Below are 21,216 nucleotides of genomic sequence, written 5' to 3'. Positions count from 1 at the left end.
CATACACCTTACATTTCACAACAATTAAACTTTTATCCTTTTTTTTTTCCCAAGTAATTAAACTTTTATCTAATGAGAGCCCTAATCGTAGCGGGCCCTAGGGAACTCAAGCAGCCCTCCAAATGAGGTTGCCCCCAGACGATTGCGACCGCAAAAGATCTAAAACTTGCACAAGTATCTAGAATAAAATGGAAGTGTGGAACCACACGGAAGCATCTGAGGCCCGATTTTCACTTTTTACCGTGCATTTTCACTTTTTACCTTCCATAAACTCCATCTATAAAATCACACTAAAACCCCTTTCCTTTCGTTTATAAACCACTCTCTCTCTCGTCTCTCTCTCGCAAGTAAACGCAGTTTCTGGGTGAAGATCAATACGCCAAGATGAGGTGTTGTTCTTAGCTCCTAGTTTCTTTTAATTTACATTTTATTGCTGATTTTGTTCGTTTTTCATTTTTGAGTTTCATGTGAAGCATAGGATTTGAGCTAGGTTTTTTATTGTTTGTTTTCAATTTTTTTTTTTCTGTTTGGTTGCTTAGAAAGTGAAGGAAAATGAGTCATCTGTAAGTATGAGAACTTGACTCTGCCTATGGGGGATGGCTTGTTTTGATTGTTGGGTTCAGTCGCTGGGTATTTTCCTTGATTTCCTTTTCTTCACCTTTATGTATTTCTCCGCAACCAAACAGGAGAGGTCTAGGGTTTTAGTTATTATTTCTTCCCTGGAAATGGTAATTACATATGCTGTGATTTAACTGACTGTATTGGTCGAAATATGTATTTCCTTATTTTCCATCTTTCTTTTTCTCTGCAACCAAACAAAGGGCTATGCTTATATTTTTTCAAAACTGAATGTCGTGAGATTTTGGTGAAATCATACCAGACCCAAATGGGAAAGGGAATTTGTAAATTTAGATTTCTTATTTTTCTGCCAGTCTCTTTTGTACGATACGATGATGCATATACAGAAAACTTATTCAATGAATGAAACTATGTTTAATATTGCGCTTGTACAAGTCTTGCTTTTCCATTTTTATTTTGTTTACTCCTTTAACTCTTGTTTCTATATTATTTTTGTTTTTCGTGCTTAAACTGCCATATTGGTGAATAGTTGTGCAGGAACGCTTGGTTAGTGTAGGATCTAGTAGCTACAAGCTTTGGCTTGATGAATGCTAGTCTGATTTGTCTTACAGTACTTGCTTCAAGAAGTGAACTATAATGCTAATTTTGTAGTTATTGAAACTGCTATATACATGGGTTTACATTTTCTTCATCATTTTCCGGAATATATGTATATTGTAACAGTTTACTCCGTTGGTGTTTGTATTCATTTGTACCAATTTTCATTTAAACTTGTAATTTCAGCCGACATCCTAATGTGAAATGGGCCCAGAGGTCTGATACGGTCTACATAACTATTGACTTGCCGGATGCCCAGGATGTAAAGCTTAACCTGGAGCCTGAAGGAAAGTTTTTATTCTCTGCTACTACTGGACCAGAGAAGACACCTTATGAAATTGACCTTGATCTCTATGACAAGATTGATGTAAATGTAGGTTTCCAATTGCAGCCATTACATCTTAATCTATCTTTACTACTATATCGGATAGTTATCAATTATGACACTAACTTATCTTTTCCTTTGCAGGAGAGCAAGGCTAGTGTTGGCTTGAGAAATATCTGTTACCTAGTGAAAAAAGCTGAGGACAAATGGTGGAGCAGGTTGATAAAACAACAAGGAAAAGCTCCTGTGTTTCTCAAAGTGGATTGGGATAAATGGGTTGATGAAGATGAAGAGCCGGAAGTGAAACCTGATGAAGGTGGTAAGTGTTTCTCGTATCCTTCCTAAATCTCTACCCCTATTGGCATAGTTTCCTGGAAAAATTCTGACTGGTTTTCATTATATGTAATTTTGGTTTTCAGCTGGAAACAATATGGACTTCGGAGACTTTGATTTCTCTGTAAGTAGTCATACCATCACCTAACTATCACATTACATATATTAAATTATAGTTAGCTATTCCATCACCTAACTATTGAAGCGTGTATTAAATATTTCATGGACATAAACAATTGCCTTTGTCCTGTTATTTCAGAAACTGAACATGGGTGGCGGCGGCGGTGGCGGCTTCAATCCTGAGTCTCTTGGCATGAACATGGGTGGCCCCGGTGGCTTCAATCCTAATGCTCTTGGTATGAACATGGGTGGTGCCGGTGGCTTCAATCCTGATGCTCTTGGCATGAACATGGGTGGCCCCGGTGGCTTCAATCCCGATGCTCTTGGCAACTTTGATGGTGAGTTTCACAATCTATTATCCACATCATTTTCATTACAGTTATGTGATTTTATTTTTATTTTAGGAACTGGACTATTAAGTGCAGATAAGCTATAATGTAACTGTATTTGACTTTTGATTTAATTGTCTAAAACTACCAGAAGAGATTGGTGATAGTGACACCGAGGATGAAATTGTTGACCAACCACCATCGGCTGCTGCACAATCTGATGCCAAACCTCCTGCGAGTGGTGAGCATGACGCAAAGGCTTCTGCCTGATGATGCAAAATGTTCGAAAAGTGGCAGGGTGTACTGCAAAGCTTGAGGGGTGAAAGCCTTTCTTACAATGTCTTCAAAGCCAATGCTACTCTCTGTTTTGACATGCACTTGAATATGTGTTTTATTTTCTGACACACAAACTTTGTGAATGCTTTGCTTCCATCACCTTCACCAAAGGATTCACCTTTTCATTTTGTTTTTCATTTTTCCTGAGGGGTAGTCTAGTGAGAGGATTGCTGTTGGCAAGGCAAGCTCTACTAAATTTCCACTTTTTGTGCATCGAATTCTGGCATTTACTAGGTATTAGATATCAGCTTGTTCATTACTGGTGATGATGTATGGTTTTTATTCATTATAGTATGCATCTCAGTGAGATTTTAAACCCGAGATTTCGTTGATTTGTTGAACGTTATGTTGAGCTTGTTAATCGTTGCATCAAGTATGATTGTTCAGTCTGCAATGAGTTTGATCGCAGGATGATTAGGTAATCAGATCGTCATATGAGTAACTTGAAAAATGATTATCTGGGTGACCTGGGTCTTCTCTTTCTAGTTCTATTGCCAACAAAGTGCATGGCTATAGAGTACAATTTAGTTCTACGGATATTTCAGAGACAACAAAAGACAGGAATATGTCATGCGGAAGGGGGAGGGGAAGGTGCTATTGGGGTTCAAATATGAGATTATTATCTGCAGGCAAATGTTCTTACCATTGAATTATGCATCTGTTGGCGTCGTGGTTTACTTGATCAAGCCGTTTTTAAACCTGAAATGTTGCGTAGGTTTTTCTTTATTTTACTGGACAGAAGGAAATGTTGGTAGTTTGGTCAGTGTAGGTGTTAACCAAGTTCTTCCTTGTCTAGAGTTTAGGTTTGAATAATACTCGTTTGGACTCACTCCACAATATGATCTCATGATGTATAAATCATTCATATTTTATGTCCTCATTTAAAGATCTCCCTTTTAGAAAATTAGCCAAATCGAATATCGTTTAACTATTTTTTATCATAGTTAGATGTTGTCTAATTTGGCTTTTTTTGTTCCAATGGTGATCTTTGAATGATAACTTAACAAATAAATAGTTCAAATCATAAGATGATGTTGAGCCTGTCTAACCGAGAAGTTAGCGTAATGATTTCCATTTGAGCACTCATATATAGAATATTGAGCACTCACGTATAGAATATTGTTTTCCGTTAAGAAGAGAAAATGCAAATAACCCTGTTTTTGGTTTGTGAAATTATAATGAATTGAATTTAACAGATCATTGCAATTCTAAGGCCGTAGGAAAACAACTTTTTTCAAGTACAATAGAGTTCTAAAATTCGAATAAAAAATAAATTTTATGTTTTGAGTTTAGAAAATAAAAAGAAAACTATGATTAGCGAAAAACAGAGAGTATCCCTAATGCACCAACAAAAGACACACAAACTATGGAAAGATCATGGAAAATATGGGTGGGTAACTATATATTTCAGCCAAGCCTACTAAAATGATCCAGCTTATGGAATAATATGAAAATTGTAACATAAATTGACCTGGCAGTAGAATAATTCTATTACTCACACCCAAAAAAAACCAAAAAGAAAAGGCATAACAAACTAACTCAAGAAAACACTTGATAAGGCATATGAAAATACAAAATCCATGATGCGTTTTCAATTGACAAACCAGCCATCTTCTCCACTGTGCAAAGGCACAAGGCCACCAACTGGAGCAAATCAAATTGCAAGAACATTTCAAAAACTGGGATAATGACATACGAACTACACCAAAACACCAATCACCCTGTTAAGCAAATATGACAACGAACGCCTGGTGACTGTTCTCCCTATTGATAGGACATAGAATGCCACATCAGCTGTCAGGTAGTCTCATCACTACTTCAGATGGTGGTCGTAGAGTGCAAACCATCTCTTTCGTCTTCCCAAAATAAACCTGCAATAGGTAGATCAATGACATAACTTTAAATTCCAAAGATAAAATACAAGGCCTTTATAAGCCCTACTGTCTAGCCACAACTGCACAATGGTTCAAGTCCCTGTCGGACGGCTAAGTGGTAAATCCACTGCTTTCAGAAGGCATGGCTTAAGTTCAAGCCTGGGCCATGGCTCTTTGCTCAATACTTTATTGAAACATTGTATAGCTCAAACTGTAGAGCAGGATGTAGAAAGGTAAATCCACACATAACAGACCACAGTACCTGATCCAGTGAATTTCTCAGCTTGCTCTCCATTTCTTCGATCATTCTTCCCATGTTACAAAGATGACCTTCTTGAACTGAGAGGTGCATATTCATCTACAAAGCCAACAAGAAAGAATAGTTTATCCACCCCAGGATATCATACAAATAGTACATGAAAGGCAGCATAGAAAACAAATTTTGGGTCATCATTTAAAGAACAAATCTTGTGCTTAATCTAAACCATCTCAGCCTTAACACAATCAACAAAACATATTGAGGCTCTGTTAAATTCTGCGCACATATGGAGCAAAGAAAAAGAAGAATTTCGAAGTAGCTTTGTTTTAAAGCATTTTTAGACCTTTTTAGCATTTTGATTCCACTTGCTTTCCAGGAACCAAACAAAGAGTAAATGCATGTGGAAAAACTGAAATCCCTATTAAATGCATGTACAAGTAACATGAGTCCTTTTTCAAAAACTTGGGGGCCACATCATGGACTATTCTCTTCCAATAAGACGAGGTAATTCTCTACAACATAACTCCAATAAATAATCCCTTTACTTTCACACCGTTCTACCCCTGTTATATTATTTCCATTTATCCTCTTTTCCCCATGTTAGTGCATCTTTAGGTCTTCATCTTCAGTGCATATGACCAAAAGAATCTTATAAGCTACATTAGCACAGGAACCATCCAACCAGGCATTATTTCTCTTTTGGTGGGGAGGAAGGTTTCTCTTCCATTTTTGTTATTGATCTTTTTCACCCGAGGTTGGCAGGGTCGGGGGAGACCTTAGGGCCACAAAGATGTCACAACACTCATTGGTGCACATTAAGTTCTTCCTCTCATAAATATCAAAAGAGAGAAGATTTTCCACTACAACATTCAATAGCTAAAATGTGTATTTGTACCAACAAACAAGAGCAACAGTTCGCTGATAACAACTCCATCTATTTGAAACACGTTTATCACTTAAATGTCAAAGCCCAAGAGGCATTTAGATGGGAGACATACCAATCCATCCCAAACGGAAACAAAATCATGATTACCTGTCGTCTAATTGATCCAGACAAACTGAATGTGCCTGATGACTCATTGTCTGTAGTCAGAGACAGCATGACAGTGCTGGTTAAACGGTAATGGGATGTTCCTTCCTCCTCCGGACCCACCTAATGTAAAAAACGAAGTTCCCAGAATGATTGGGAGAATAAATGACAAACAAACATAATGAAAATTTAGTTGAAGTGTGAAAGGGAAGAGAGCAGCAGGACTACATGAAGACCCTCACCACAGGTCTACATTGGTCCAACCGTGACAAATGGAGTTTACCTCAATTACATGTATAGCATCCCATGCCCCCTCCTGCAGATAACCTCTGCGACCTTGACCTGTCTTGGAGCCGTCTTCATTCCCACGAATAATAAAAATCAGAAATAAGGAATATAACAGAAAATAAGTTGATATTTATATATGCTTGGAGATGGTTCAGGCAGTAGACCTTTTTTTATTAAAAAGCAGCCTACAAAACATTCGTTATCATCCTCCCACATGTAAACTGATGAAATTCCACCTTCATAATACCTACCAAATTACCGGTCAATTAAGCTGTGGTAAATCTTCAAAATGAAACGAATAAATGAACCATTATGCTAAATAAATTGCATGAGGATAGGATACTATCTAGAAATTTTGGTTGGTTTTAAAAATTAGATAATAAGAAGAAAAAAGCATTGTGGAGGTGGTTAGATTATACAATTCAACGACTAACAACAATAACACAAGAACGAGGTAAGTAAAGGACCTCACTGGTCACGATAAATGGCAAAGATGTCGTTTGCTTCAATTTCAAGTTTCCTCAACTCTTCAGACGGGAGGCTGCCGTCTTCTAATGGTGGATGATATTTATTTGACCAAGGTGATCTATATAGAAATATAGCAACACAAAAAAGAAAATAAAAAGATGAGTAAGGCAACTGATATTCATAGAATAGAACATAAAAGATAAAACAAAAAATAAACTGAAGATGTAGCCCCAGTAGCCGAATGCAAAATCAAGAGATTTTGTAAAATGATTTTGAATACTTTACAGAAGCAGCATCAAAGTAGAGCAAAAATGAAAGCAGCGGTTTGAGAGTCTGTGTGTTTGTGAAATAGATAGTTATACATGCATTTCATTTACCATATCAATTATATCTGCATGCGTAACAAAAAGAAAATCAAATTATACAAAACATCTAGATTCAAAAATCAAGGCCAGATCTGCTCTATCTAAAATCTCCCACAAAAATGCCACTGTTAAGGCCTATTAGATCACAAATCTAACAAGAAGTCATCAACTTTGACTGTTCACAGAACAAAGATTGGAGTGTTTTTACCTGTAAGAGTCTGCATCTCTATTATATTCACACAAAATGAACTCCTTCCCATACTCCATATCGCACAAAACCTGCTTTTGGGAAATCAGTGCAACACAGTGAGTTCAATGCTGCTATTGTAGCTGTCATTACTTTTCTTTCTCGAATTTCAACAACCCATTTTTTCTTTTTTGACTAAAATGAAACCCTAAGAGGCTGGTAAGCCAAAGAGAAAGAAAAACTGAAAATTGAGTTTTGATGTTAGAAAGGTGGATTTTCTCGGGTAACAAACAGACGGACCTGGAGGGGCTGATCGACTTGAGAGAGGAGATCGGAGGAGTGTTGGGGCATAAGGGAGAGGAGGGCGGAGAGAGCCGTCTCGGTGTGCTTGGGAGGCATTCTCCGCATCAATCCCATCGCTGCTTCCATTTTTTGTTCCTTGGTTTTCTTTGTTTTAGTTTCTCAGGTGAGGGCTGGCTGGCTCTAAAACTCTCTCTGATAATTTTTATTTATTTTTTATTTTTGCTTTTGCGTTTCCTTTTTCGATTTTGGGTTGTTTGTTTGTTTGTTTGTTTGGTTACTAAAAACTCAGAGAAGAGAAAAGAGGCGCCTTGTTTTGTTTGACCCGAGTTTCCCTCGCGGGAACTACTCCATCACATACCCCTCTGCCCTATTATTTGTATTTATTTGTATTTTTTATTTATTTATCAATTTGCCAAATTGATATAATTTAGTCAAAATATTAAGTGCACCAATGCTAAATATCCCTTTAAAGTCTTCAATGTTGAAATAATATATAAGCAATGATTGGGACAACTGTCTATGCGTGCACGAACGACTTTCAACCGTTAATGCATGTACAACCCATAATACAACAACTAAGAATCACATATTACTGTCCTTAGCATTTCTAATAGGGTTGTGACAGCCACTAAGGAGTTTGAAATTCAAATTTATGGTCAAGTTTTTTACTTCACAAGATTTACAATGAACACCCCTCACAATAATTTGAAAAATTAAAAGAGATGGGCTTTTTCCAGTATCTCAAAGGGCTTGTAATTATGAAAGAATTTATGAAATCATTAAAAAAAAACTTTTTTTCAATCATCATCATCGAAATAAAACGTCACATCTATCTTTCGTATTTTGAATAATTTTCATAATTGAAAACTAAAGATAAATTTCTGCTTACGGCTCAACTAGAGGTAATATAATAGTTGAAATAAGCTTGTAATTCAAGTGATTAAGTAAAAACTCCTTAACCTATGTCCAATATTTGATTCCCTCTCCCCTAACATCACTTGTAAAATAAATAAATAAATTAATAGGATAGTTACACATTACTCACATTTCAAATTATTTCTACTTTTACTCTCATTATTCTTCTTCTATTTAATTTAAGCAACATTTTTTTTTTATCTCATTCATTATTTCCTCTACAAATGTAGATGAGTAAAAAAAGAGTTGCTATTTCCCCACTCACCTTATCTTCAAAATTTTAAAGACAAATTGACCCTTTTTGTAAAATGACTTCTAAGAACTTAGGGAAAAAAAACCTCAACTCATGTAACCCACCTATTCTTCCGTTTGACAAAAAGAAAGAAAAAAGAAAAATAAAGCGTACGACTCCTCTATTCAATATTCATAATTTTAGCTTTATAGACAAAGAAAAAGGTGGCAAAACTTTTTCACAGCAATGAAAAGAGTTGAGTTGATTGGACATTGCTTTCTGGATGGGGGCCCAAAGCAGCTACAAGGAGTCAGTAACATGATTGGGCTTAGTGAGGCCTACATTCCTTGTCCATGTTCCTTTTTAACTTTGTTACGCTAGCACGCTAGCCGTTTGGTGTAGAGTATAATCCCGCCAACAAATGAGGGACCCAGTTTATAAATCTGTTCACGGAAAGTGATTTGGATCTGACTACCAGTATTACAAGTCAATCATGCATTGTGATGCATTCTAACTTTCCCACATGACAGTCCGTAATTGACTTAGAATACCAACACAATAGCATACCGAAGTAGTTTTCCTTCCCAAGAAGAGAGCGATTTGGATCTGACTAGCAGTATCACGGGTCAATCATGCATTGTGACGCATAACTTTCTCACATGACAGTACGTAATTGACTTAAAATACCGACACAACAGCATACTGATTGCAAAGTAGTTTTCCTTCCCACGAAGAGTGATTTGGATCTAACAATGGAAATTCCAAGTAGCAAAGGCTTGTAGCGGTTTAATTTAAAATAAAAAGGCTACAAGGGATTGTTATACTCCCAGGTAGGTAGAATAATCAAAAGCTCATTGTGTTAAATTCATTTCCACTAACAGAAAAAGTAATGAAAAAAATCGCTAGTAAGAAAATTACGTTGACAACAAAATCATAGAGCAGCATTTATGCAAATGAAACAAATAATTTATCAATACAACATACTACAGTTCAATGGTAGAATCTGCTATACTTTTGTAATCTCCAGATATAATATTAATGAACTCTTCAGTCTTTACGTCGTGTGTTTAATTTGGTACGTCTCTCTTCATACGATGCTGGGATCAATTCAAGCAGAGTAATGAGGCAGCATTAGAAATATTGGAAAGGAATTATGCTAGCAAGTAGAGAAGAAATAACATCGTCTGGATGCAAAATGATTTCATATGAAATTAGTATATTATCCCTAATTTTAAGATTTATTATCTCACTTGTTTAAAGTATTAAGGGTAGACTTGGCATTTCCGCTACAGTGCATGACAAAGCATCTTTTCTTCAAATTAGTATAGATGAAAGAGTACAAAACAGAGGACAAGGTGTCTGCTGGCATATAGGATCTCACTAGCGATCTCTAAAAAATCATAAACAGCCATACAAAAATTGCATTGAAAATGAAAAGACAGCAGGAACAAGACTACACAGCTTTCGGATTGGATAAGATAACAGAGAATATTCCTCGAACTCCAGAAATACCGAAGCCCATGAGAAATCATGATAATCACATTGAACATTATGATCATGATACAATACACACAACATGATGTTATCTAGACACTCCTGAACCCACATTATATTAAGTGCATAATATAAAACAAGCCACCATAAAGTATAATGTAACGCATTCCAGCTCTTTAATGAGGATGCAAACTTGCAAAAACATTTCATTTATTGTAGTGAACAGTTCTATGTAATTTTCAAAGATACAGTAGCACTTACGCTCAGTTGGCCGTGACATGAGAGGGACATGGGAAGATTTTTTCTTGACTGTTCCATTATCCAAGGATCTCTGATCTGAGAAAACAAAGGTCGTCTCAGTAAGAGATAAATATACAACAAATATTATATGGTTTATTGGAAATAATATGAGGAATATTGCTTTCAGCACCTTTTTCTATTGGCGAGCAGCTCTGCAGAGCCTCGTGGAAGATTGCAGCTTCGAGATGATAATTTTGACATTCATTTGCCAAGTGTATACGCAAAGCTTGCCCAGAATCTAGGAACACAAGTAAATTAAACATTTAGAAGTCGGAGAGTCATTGCAATTTGCATGGGCAGTTCTGAATTCAGCAAGCAATATTTGAGAGAAGAAAATGGATGTGACAGAACGTCAACACTCCAAATTTCAATAACTCACAAACAAAGCATATGATGTATCAAAAAAGTACCTGACGAACAAGTGAAATTGAGACCCTCAAATTCACAAGACTGGAGAACCAATGGGATTTCCGGGGCCATGCTGTATTGAGGTTTTCTGGGGATTCTGTCAGTATCCAGTAACGCATCTATCACCTACAAATTAAATCAGTCTGCCTCAGTTACTTTTATGTAACAAAAATGAAAACTTAACATAGAGACTGCAATTTGGAAACCGGAAAGCATTTTGAGAAATATGTAAGATTTCATAAGCGAATTCAGAAAGCATATGTGATAATGCAAGAGAGGCATCTGACTGGATGCAATTCGTTTGCATGTGTGGAAGCATGTTATTGATGTGTGATATCCAGATAACCATTCTGTACCTGTAGAACTTTCACCTTTACAGTGTTTCTGGCTGCACCTCAGTTTTGTGCACATGCCAGGCTGATTGTTTTAAGAGATTCAAGAAACAAATAATTTTGAAGTAGTATATCTTAACAGCTTAAACAAGTTTGATATAAAAACTTGAGAACCCAATCAAGAAGACATTTGGTACGCACATCAGGAGATTCTTGACCTTGGCCGATCAAGAATAGTACAGCAACCATGCATCGAACTTGGTGCCAGAGGAAAGCACTACCTTTAATTTTGATTGCCCAAAGCTGGTTCTCATCAAACCTGAAAACAATTGCAAAATTATAAAGAAATACTCATGAAAGTCCATTCAGGAAAGGCTCAATACAGAAAATTCTTCTTTTTGGCAAGTTGATAAGATTAGAAACTGAACTATGAGTTGAACAGATGATGCCAAAGGGAAAAATCAGAAAGTGAGATTCAGAAAGAGCAAGAACCAAATCAGGTTTTACTGGAACACAGGTTTGAAATAGGTCAACTCCTAACTGAGAGACAGGAAATTGAAGTCTTGTTAAAAAAAGTAAAGATCATGTAGCACTGAATTGAAGTCAGGAAATAACTTTTACACGTTAATTTAAAAGTCTTTAAAAAAAAAACTGTCTAATCTAGAGAACAGTACAAAAGGATTTCGATGCTGGCCCCCCAAACAAGAGAGGACACCCAGCAGTGCATATATAAAGTTAAAAAAATAAAAAATCTATCGGACATATATGAAGTATTTAGCAAAGAGGAAGTCAAGCGTAAAAGCAGAACCATGCTCTGAATATCTGTTCTGGAAACGTCCATTTTTAACACTTTCGAAAACTCAAATCTGTGTACCCTGTTGGGGAGATGGACAATCACATCTTCTGCTCAAGGCAAAAGGCTGTGTTTGCACATGCTGCTTGCATATGTATGAATGTCGCCGGACAAAACCCGTAGGCTACGCACCCAACACACACATGGAGAGAGAGAGAGAGAGAGAGAGAGAGAGAGAGAGAGAGAGAGAGAGAGAAATGAAATATTCATAGAACTTGATGAACAAATACTTGTGCCTCATTTGTCTAATTAAGCAATTAGGGAAATGTGAATTAACTCATTTAAAAAGAGAGAGAGAGAGAAAACAGGGTCAGAAAAATTATCTACCCATGTCAACCTCACATCACAAGGAGAGATTGCAAATGAAGTGACTTTCCGCCTATAGTTGTGTACATTTAGTGCATCCATTTTACAGAAGTTTCTGAAGTCATGCTCGCCAACAAATTTCCTACCAGCACTCTCCATAGCCTGGCTAAACATGAAGCAAAGAAACCAGGTTTCTCATTCTCTTAATTCCAATAAAAGGAGCACAAAATGTGATACTTGAAAGAGAAGAATTGCGCACCAAGAGATTCAGATTTTCTCCCCAAAATAAATAATAATACTCCCTGCCCAAACAGCTAAACCTGAATTTGACAAAGGAAAGCAACAAATAGTAATGCATAAGGTCATTACAGTGAACTTTAAAAAAAAATAGGAAAAGAAAAAAAGAGGGTCAGTACTGTTACAGAATACAGTGAACTAGACTCAACCATGTAAGCATCAGATATTAAAAATGAAAATATTGTCTTGCAGTTATACAGATGATGAAGTGCAGAACTCAGTTATCCTCAAATGAACTGAAATCCTTCCCCAACTTTGATCAAGACAATCATGGTTATCAGTCAGAAAAATACAAGACAGCTTACACATGGAACAAATCAAGACTTATTCACCCTCTTCATAAAGGGCATGGTGATAGGCTACAAGATTTCATTTACCCCCATGTAATACACCATGCATTAGAAGGCCTAAAATACCTAAACCTTTTGCACATTAAAGGGAGCTTTAAAAGCAGCCCATCTTGTGAGCACATTTGATAAGCTGAACTTCACTTTTTCCATTAAGAAATGCCGTTTTATTTCTACAAGCAATGTGCCTCCAGAATTTCTGGCTGTGACGATTTGACAGCCAGGCATTGGCACCTAATTAAACACTTTGGTGCAAGCGTTATGCAAAAAGAAGGCCCAAGAAAATTTAGCCAGACTCATGACGATTTGACATACACAAAAAAAATCATGGCATAACAAATGAAGCTAATCAACAGATTGTAAAGCCTCCTTATTTAATTGATCAGTGGGTGACAGTTATTATGCTTAAGAATCACGATGCCGTTTTGAGTGCTCAATGTTTTCTTAGGTCAATTTATACTAAATACTATAATCTAAAACATTAATACATATACTTCCATTTTGGGGTTACTAATTCACATGGTCCATGGGAAATTCAAGAGAGCATAACTAGGTGGACAGCTCGCAGCTGGGAGTTTATTCATTCTGCATCTTAAAATGTACTAGTTTCACTAAAGAAATACCACAAAATAAAGACCAACTACTCAGAGGAACTTTCCTCTCAATAGGTTTTTAAGATTAGTATTTTTCATTTCTAAAGAAAAGAAAAAATGAAGCAGGACACACGGTATGATAAGTTCTAATAAAAGAAGTATCGAGCAACACTATCATCTTAAAAATAGTAGCGAATTTGATACAAGGTAGACAAACCTCGCATTGAAACCCAATGGAACAGGACACCAGCCAAAAACTCGAATATCATCCGGAAGGGCTCGATTCAACACCCTCACATAATCGATTTCGCCTTCTGAGAAAAGCACAAAAAAAAAAAAACACAAAGGAGCATGTGTTTCAAATGGAATGTGGTTAGTTGAAATAGATCTGAAACTTAAAAGATACTAAAAATATTAAATGAAGTGTCTTAAACGTGTTTCATATGGTTCAAACTGTAGTACAGTAAAATCTATGCCCTAAAATCTCAATACATGCTAGATTCCTTGTTTGTTGCTTGTTCTTTTCCCCCGAAGAAACTTTCATCCATCTTCATGCCAATATTTTATGGTCTGAAGTGTGTGCAAAAGAAATAGACAAGTAAATACCAAAACATCCCAAATTGAGGCCATACCAATTGCATTTAACAACACAACCATTCGAAAACTAGTGCCTGCTAAAGACTAAAAATTATGTTAAATGAATCTACGTAGTACCGCACATAAGGCTATACAATTTTTTTTTAATAGAACATAAGGCTATACAATTGCTTCATTGTATCCAGTTTAACACCAACCACGACTCAACCCAGCAATTGGTATAGCCAACCATTTGTGCAACCAATTACCAGGACTAATTCATCTTGCCATTGCTCATAACAAGTTTCCTATGATGCTTCTCAACAAAGCCACACAGGGCCCATAAGTCAATCTTCTCGCATCAAACAATATAGACATTTTATTTAATTTTACCGTTTTTAAGCAATACTAACCATGCTTACATGAAAGCACAGAAGTGATGCTTGAGCGAGCATCATATAATCCGTAAATATTTTCTATCAATATTACTGTGGCTTTCCCAAGTCAAACACAAGCCTGCAATAAAGTTGTGAGGCTTTGTTAAATAGCATAGTATAATGGACTCATGTCCTATTCCCGCTCCTAATTGGAAGGCAAAATTATTTTGCTCCTCCTACAAATAGTTTCCACTAAATTCTACTACCATATGGAATTGTGATTTCACATTGCACTGATCAAACAAGGCTGGGCCTTTGCCATGCCGATCAACTTCTTTAATGGTGTGTGCCATGACACTTGGCTAAGTGATAGTGCCAAACTTTGATTAAAGCCTCAGCTAACAAAAATGTACATTAAATTAATGTGGTGAACAATGCCCCCATCCTATTCAGGACATCGTCCTACAAAAGGCGGTGTCGTTTATTGAGATAAAACTAGATTCTAGCCTCTGCTTGGGTCCTTCTCCTTGATTGGGGGAAAGGAATTGTATATTGACCTCGTTTGCTAGTCTGGTGTTTGTATATGGTTTGCCCTAGGCTTTGTTTGTAGTCTTAGGTGGACTGCTTGTGTGAAGAACGAGAGAAGAGAACAGGGGGTCAAAGTGACAAGACATGGGGATCGTGTCGCCATCCGGACTCAGCTGAACAGTGCATACCATTTTTAAAAATGTCAACTATTCAAAGCCTGTCCATCTCCTTTTGTACTTCTTTTGTCTTTTCACTAAAGTTCTTATATCCTATCAAAAACGAAAAAAGCTGGCTAACCATATTGCTCTTTGAAACCCATTTTTCTAGAATCTTCATTGTTCTCGCATGTTTCCTTGAGGTTTGATCGTAAATAGAGAGCGATCACCTGCATCAAATAATTGCAATACACTCAATAAATCAAATAGTTAAGTTTGAAAATAAAATACAGAAAAGCAGCAGCATGAGAGCTAGCATCAAGCAAGGTTCTTCTCTTCTCTTTTTACAAGGAAACAAAACTATCAAGCAAGGTTGCAAATATCTAATATCAGTAGTCTGTATTCCTTGGATAAATTCATTAGTCCAGACCTACAGATGGATCGGCAAAAAATAAAAAATGACAAAAACATTACATTAATACATGGAAATTTTGAATTAAAGTGATGGAAATGTTAAAGCAATCAATAATTCACTAACCAAACATGTAAACTACATACTATAGTATATCTATTATAAACATAAGATATATAAAGGTAAAGCCACTTTGCGCCACTGATACATGACATTGAGACTTGAATATTATGTGGAGAAATATCTTTATTCCATTTTTTATAACAAACCTCGATGGTATGAGCTGAAGTTTATTACTAGATATTAAAAATAAAAATAAAATTAAAAAAGTACACCTTGATAGGGTAATGTAATGAATTTCCAAACACACATCAAGACTATGCAACTTACACTGGGCGAACCCTAATTATCATTCTTGGAGGGATGATAGGAAGGGATAGAAAGACACATTAATGGCAGGTGCATAACTACATCCAAAACTTCTCTACTTCCATGAGTTGTTCTCGATAGTCTGGACCAAAATGGCATCCCATCTACTGTATTTGAACCCCATAGGAACTCTTTTTGGTATTATAATTTTATATGCATGTCTATCTTTCACTAATATATTTCCACCGTAATCCACATTTTCAATCTTGGCTTTATCTAGGATAGCAGTTGGGAATCTACTTCTAGCATCTTGAGCAGTGATGCTGACTTGAGATTCAGAAAATGATGCTAGAATAATTCAGTTTGACTCATTATTGAGGAATACACAAATAACAAGCATAAGAAAACCCCAAATTGTATACAGTTGTACCAATTTTACAATCATCAACCTAAAAAATTCAAATAGAAAGGTTTGGTATCAACTTACTTGCCCAACAGCAGATACTCCCTTGTCTGTCCTACCACATCTGGAGTAATGTGATTCCTTCTTGTCACCAACTAAAAGCCTTGTCTTTTCAAGAGCTCTAAAAATTTCAGACTGCATATTATCCAGAGTATAAGATGAAGACAATATGCAGCATTAACTTCTGCAAATTACGATTAATTATATAAACCAATATCTACCATGCATTCAACTTTAAATATTGAAGGAAGTCTTATGGATGAAGATGCTACATTTCATATTCATACAAATGCAAAATATGTACAACAGTACAATATATAGAATGGTATCACTTATGAAATACCATAAAATATCAATACTGGGCGAATTTTTTTTTTACAAATTTGTATACTTTAACGTTTGAAAAATTTGTAGAGTTTAACTACATTTTTAGAGTACTATAACAAGTAGTACCATAACCAAGTCTAAAATGGACAACTGCAAGCATCTTTGAGGGCAAAAATGCAAAAAGTAAAAGCTTTCAGTTGTGCTTGAAAAGAGCAGATCAATTTACCACAATGAAGATTCTGACATTCAATGTAACATACGTTGCTTATCTAGTTCACATTTCCGTGCATATTTCAGGCACAAACAAGGAAAAAATAATAATATGAGAGAGAATACCTCAATAGTTGGATCCATTTGTGCCTCTGCAGCAAAACCATAAAACCTGTAATGCAGAGTTCGAAAGCCCTTAAACATTCCATTATCATTATGAAGGGTATTAGGATCTTTCTAGCCTATCAATCATGCAATGCTGTTCTAGAAAGCTTCTTCTATAAATTTATCAAAAATGTATCTGGGAGAAAGAAACTATCGGGATGAAAATGATAATACGTTCTTAAGAAGAAAATGAAACAGCCTATATTTCACACAGTTTTTCACCATATGGTCTCTCAAATTCAACATTCAACTACCTTTCTGTTTATTGTTCTTTCACTTTCAAGACGTGGGGGGAGGGGGTTGGTTGAAGATGCGGTGCTGGAATTTAAAAATAAAAATAAATTTCATCTTAGTGGCAGATTGTACCTCCGCCCAAAATACATGACTTTCAGAGCAACATATCTCTTGCAGTGGTGATTCATGATCCTTGTGTCATAACCTGTGTACCAACAGAGATATTTAAATTTTGAATAACTACATTAAACAGCCATTAAGAAACAACATGAACCACTAGACAGAGAGACGAAGCCACGGAGAGCAAGAGAGATTGAAGGACTTAAGCATAGATATATATATATATATATAAGGCATCTGTTGCAATGGTTTTAGAAAGGCCTTTGGCAAATATATGTCATTGCATTGTCTTATCTTGGCATCTGGTAGAAATAAAAAATTCTTAATTTTAATTTGAAAAGGAAAAATCAAAGGGAAAACCTGGCACTTTCTCTTTTACTATCTCCTTGGTGGTCTTCTTACTTCCAGAGTTTGATTTCCTGCTTGTCTCCAGTGAACTATCACAACTTACAGCAGAACTATCACGCTTGTCCTCTTTCTACATCATAACATGTTCATTTTCACAAAACCAAAAAGATCAACCAAAAAGATCAAACAAAAAGCCAAAATGGAAACACCAAGAAGGAGATTTTCATTTCTTTTTCCCTTTAGTAAATCAGTCTGAGGTCCTGAGACAAACCTTTTTTCCGGCTAAAAGTACAATGCCTTTTTTCTTTTGAGTTATGTTTTTTGTCTAACAGAGTTTGTTAAGTTTAATCCCTCATTTAATCAATAGTGTCCCAACGTCAAAGGGTCACTCTACCTTTTTGAAAAATTACCAGTAATATCCTTGTAATAGTCAAATTACTAAACATAAAAACTGAGAAGTCATCCCTTTGAAAAAGGTATATCAACAAATAGAATAACCCACCTCATGACAGTGACAGTTTGCAAGTTGAGATGAAAACTTGGCATTCTCAGCCTCTAGTTCCTGGATTTTGAATTGCAAACAAGTAAATATAACTATGCATTTGTTAACAAATGTTACTTTGGTTAATTCTGGGAGTACAAGAATTACCAGAAAAGAAAACTAGAAATAATGTATTAGAAAAACATTGGAAGTGGCACCTATTAGTAATACGGAAACTATCACACCCTTATCAGCACCTACAACCAGAAGATAGAAGGTAAAAAACCAAGATGCCAACCAAAACTACTTCTTTGAATAGAAAACAATTACAGTTTAGGATGGTTTTATTTTAACCACAAACTCGCTCAGTTGGGCCCCCTTTTCCTTGTAAATCTTTGATCAAAATGTTACCCTTGAAAAAAAAAAAAAGAGATGCAAGTTCTTTTTAAAGGGAAAAACTGATCTCATATAAAACAATGATTAAAGGCTAAAATTGCAATATCATTAAAATTCTACACCAAATTACTCTCTTGTGATGACACTAAAGTCCCTCACACTCCTAGACTCTCCTTTTGTGTTTATTGTAATATTATGATATTAGGGCCATTCCTCACTAACACGGTAACACCTCCTTATTAGCCTTCTCTTCCCATGATTTCGTAAACCTTCTCATGTCCCAACTAATGATCTTCATGATAGTATCATCTTCCTGCCTGGCTAAAACTACTCTTCCCATAATTGATCTCCAACTTTGAATTTTCCAGCTCTCTAATCGTCATTTTACTTGTGGAAATCGAGTCAGGCCATGTAGTAGTGTCCTGTCATGTCATTTCATTTCGTGTTCATTCCGACTTATAGTCAACTCTAACCTAACCTATTTAATTAATCGTGTCAAATGACTCGACTTTAACCCAAACTCGTTTTGTTAATTGTGTTGTGGTCGGGCCACATATATTCTCAACTAGAAACTTAAGGCTAAGTTCTGTTTATTTCTAAGCCAAAACAATCATTCCTAATTCTCCCTAGAATAAAAATCTACTTTATCTTAACATTAGCAAAACCATATAAAGTTATCCTGCAATTCTACAAGAATTCATATAATACCATATAAAGAAGAAAGAAACAAAGTTAGTACTTGGGTTATTCGTGTTTGCCACTATCCCAACTTCGTTTTTCACTCGTGTTACCAGGTTGTTTCAGTCAAAGGTTTGTGCCAAGTAGTGTCAAATTATTGTGCAATGTTGAAAATTGTCACTCCTAATTTTGCTCTTATTCCTCCTTCATTTTCCCAAGCTCCTCACTCTTGTTTACTAGATATGGAACTAATTCTAAGTTCATTCTTTTCAAGAAGTACCTAGCTTACTCCACCAACCTCCCAACTCTCCTAGCTATTTTTTTCCTCTGGCATACTTGAACTCCTAATGTTACCGTCATCCCCACAACATATGAAATTACCTGTACCTATACGGTGACTCTCCAAATTTGGTGGACAAGACCTGTCTTGCAAGCCCTTCACACTGACATTATTTGAATATCAGGTTCTGGAAGCCATTCTCCTCAACATTCCCAACATGGGAAAAAATCATAGAAAAATCTAAACAAATATATTTAACATGAAAACTGAATAGAACCAAAAAAACAAAAATGGAAAACGAGAACTTGAGTCCAGGATGATGAAGACTTGGGGGATTAACTATTAGATGGAAGTTACAACCCACCCCTTGTTTGCTTAGATTTGTCAAGGAGAATAAATAAATAGCTGAGATTTATGCTATAATGTTTATATAAATAAATAGCTGAGACTCATACTATGTATGCTATGATTTCCATTGATGATAAACAATCAACCAACAAATAATTTAAGCTATGAAATACACAATGCGTTGCAGGGAATGAACAGGATTTTGATCATTTGAGCTTCTTATTTTAACCACAACTTCTCACTAACCAAAGGGGACTGAGAGAGAGAGAGAGCGAGAGAGAGAGAGAGAGAAGGTACCTGAACTCTGTGCTGGAGGGAGTCGACCAGGGATTGTAGGTCGGTGATTAGGTTTGTATCGGTGACTTCCATAGACATGGTCGAACGTTTGTGGTTCGTTCCTGCGCGACGTTTGCTTGGTTTTCCCGTACCCTCACCTCACTTACACGACTATCTCTCTCTCAGTCTTCTTCTTTCTTCCTTCCTCTGACCTAAGCCTAACTCTCACTCGTCGCCTATCACTCTCTCGACCTCAGCTACTCTATCGATTCGTCTCTCCCTATCTCAGCTCTATCGGCGACAACGTCGGCGTCACTTCATCTATCTCTCTCTCGTCTGGTATCATCTCTTCGCTCGATCACCTGTCTCAATCTATCAACCTCATCCTCTCTCTCTCTCTCTCTCTCTCTCTCTCTCTCTCTCTCTCGCGTCGACCTAAGCCTAACCTACATCGCCCTCTCTGTTTCGACAGCCTCTAGGCTAACCTCATTGAATTGCATCCAAAATTTCTTCAAATTTTTAGGGTCTTTTTAAGAGAGCTGGGTATTTTAAGGTATTTGGTTTGAATTTATGAAAGTAAGGCCTTCTCCAACATGAGGGGCTAAATCCAAATTTCCCCCCTCCAAAAAGTGTGACTATTTGGGTTTTGCCGGACTCAAATTATTTTTTCTCCCAACCTTCCGAACTCAAATTTTAAATACGCAACTTTATTAAATTGTTTAAAAATAATTTAAGTTTTTTTTTTTATGGAAAATTTTTCTTCATTTATCTTTTTAAATACCGTCATAATTTAATTTTTTGAACAATTTGACCTAAAAAAAAATTGAAATTCCATAAATTTAATTTTATTTCAAAAGTAAACACACAACATAAAAATAAAAAAAAAACACAAAAGGAGGATTGAATTGCAACGACCAATTGAATTGCATGATTTAAACAGTAAACAGACTCCTTTTTGAAGTTAGGGCTAGTTTGGCATTGCTGTGCTTTTAAAAAAAACTGC

At 36.1% G+C, this 21,216-nt stretch overlaps 3 protein-coding genes across 6 annotated transcripts; 1 reads left to right on the top strand and 2 right to left on the bottom strand.

Annotated features, from left to right (window-relative positions):
- Window positions 1–228: 228 nt before the first annotated feature.
- On the top strand, window positions 229–2,940 carry LOC110761557 (co-chaperone protein p23-1). 3 transcript variants are annotated; one of them, XM_088246227.1, is made up of 6 exons: window positions 229–389; window positions 1,363–1,549; window positions 1,646–1,817; window positions 1,921–1,958; window positions 2,094–2,292; window positions 2,435–2,940. In XM_088246227.1, the coding sequence occupies exons 1-6, from the start codon at window positions 385–387 to the stop codon at window positions 2,551–2,553; spliced, it is 720 nt and encodes a 239-aa protein (XP_088102353.1). In that variant the 5' UTR covers window positions 229–384; the 3' UTR covers window positions 2,554–2,940. The 3 variants fall into 3 exon arrangements, with proteins under 3 accessions (XP_088102353.1, XP_088102352.1, XP_021819733.1); XM_088246226.1 differs by having other exon boundaries at window positions 1,646–1,820; window positions 2,438–2,940; XM_021964041.2 differs by having other exon boundaries at window positions 1,646–1,820.
- A 1,084-nt stretch (window positions 2,941–4,024) lies between these two features.
- CPB (Subunits of heterodimeric actin filament capping protein Capz superfamily) lies at window positions 4,025–7,719 on the bottom strand. The gene is made up of 8 exons (XM_021964038.2): window positions 7,391–7,719; window positions 7,112–7,182; window positions 6,543–6,656; window positions 6,235–6,317; window positions 6,066–6,139; window positions 5,786–5,905; window positions 4,756–4,851; window positions 4,025–4,490 (listed from the first exon to the last, which is right to left on the bottom strand). Exons 1-8 carry the CDS (start codon window positions 7,517–7,519, stop codon window positions 4,410–4,412), a joined length of 768 nt encoding a protein of 255 aa, XP_021819730.1. The 5' UTR covers window positions 7,520–7,719; the 3' UTR covers window positions 4,025–4,409.
- Window positions 7,720–9,394: 1,675 nt separating this feature from the next.
- On the bottom strand, window positions 9,395–20,781 carry LOC110761555 (Pseudouridine synthase family protein). Of its 2 annotated transcripts, XM_021964037.2 has the most exons (15): window positions 20,235–20,780; window positions 18,257–18,316; window positions 17,767–17,884; window positions 17,419–17,491; window positions 17,014–17,059; window positions 16,375–16,485; window positions 15,249–15,336; window positions 13,688–13,784; window positions 12,493–12,553; window positions 12,265–12,395; window positions 11,276–11,393; window positions 10,745–10,868; window positions 10,465–10,572; window positions 10,296–10,370; window positions 9,395–9,637 (listed from the first exon to the last, which is right to left on the bottom strand). In XM_021964037.2, the coding sequence occupies exons 1-15, from the start codon at window positions 20,310–20,312 to the stop codon at window positions 9,588–9,590; spliced, it is 1,338 nt and encodes a 445-aa protein (XP_021819729.1). In that variant the 5' UTR covers window positions 20,313–20,780; the 3' UTR covers window positions 9,395–9,587. The 2 variants fall into 2 exon arrangements, with proteins under 2 accessions (XP_021819729.1, XP_088101687.1); XM_088245561.1 differs by lacking the exon at window positions 18,257–18,316 and having other exon boundaries at window positions 20,235–20,781.
- Window positions 20,782–21,216: the final 435 nt, after the last annotated feature.

Source organism: Prunus avium, chromosome 8 (genome assembly GCF_965620075.1).
Source record: "Prunus avium chromosome 8, drPruAviu1.hap1.1, whole genome shotgun sequence".
Lineage (NCBI taxonomy): Eukaryota > Viridiplantae > Streptophyta > Magnoliopsida > Rosales > Rosaceae > Prunus > Prunus avium.
The sequence above is the reverse complement of the archived record's forward strand: the minus strand, read 5'-3'. Positions and strand labels throughout refer to the sequence as shown.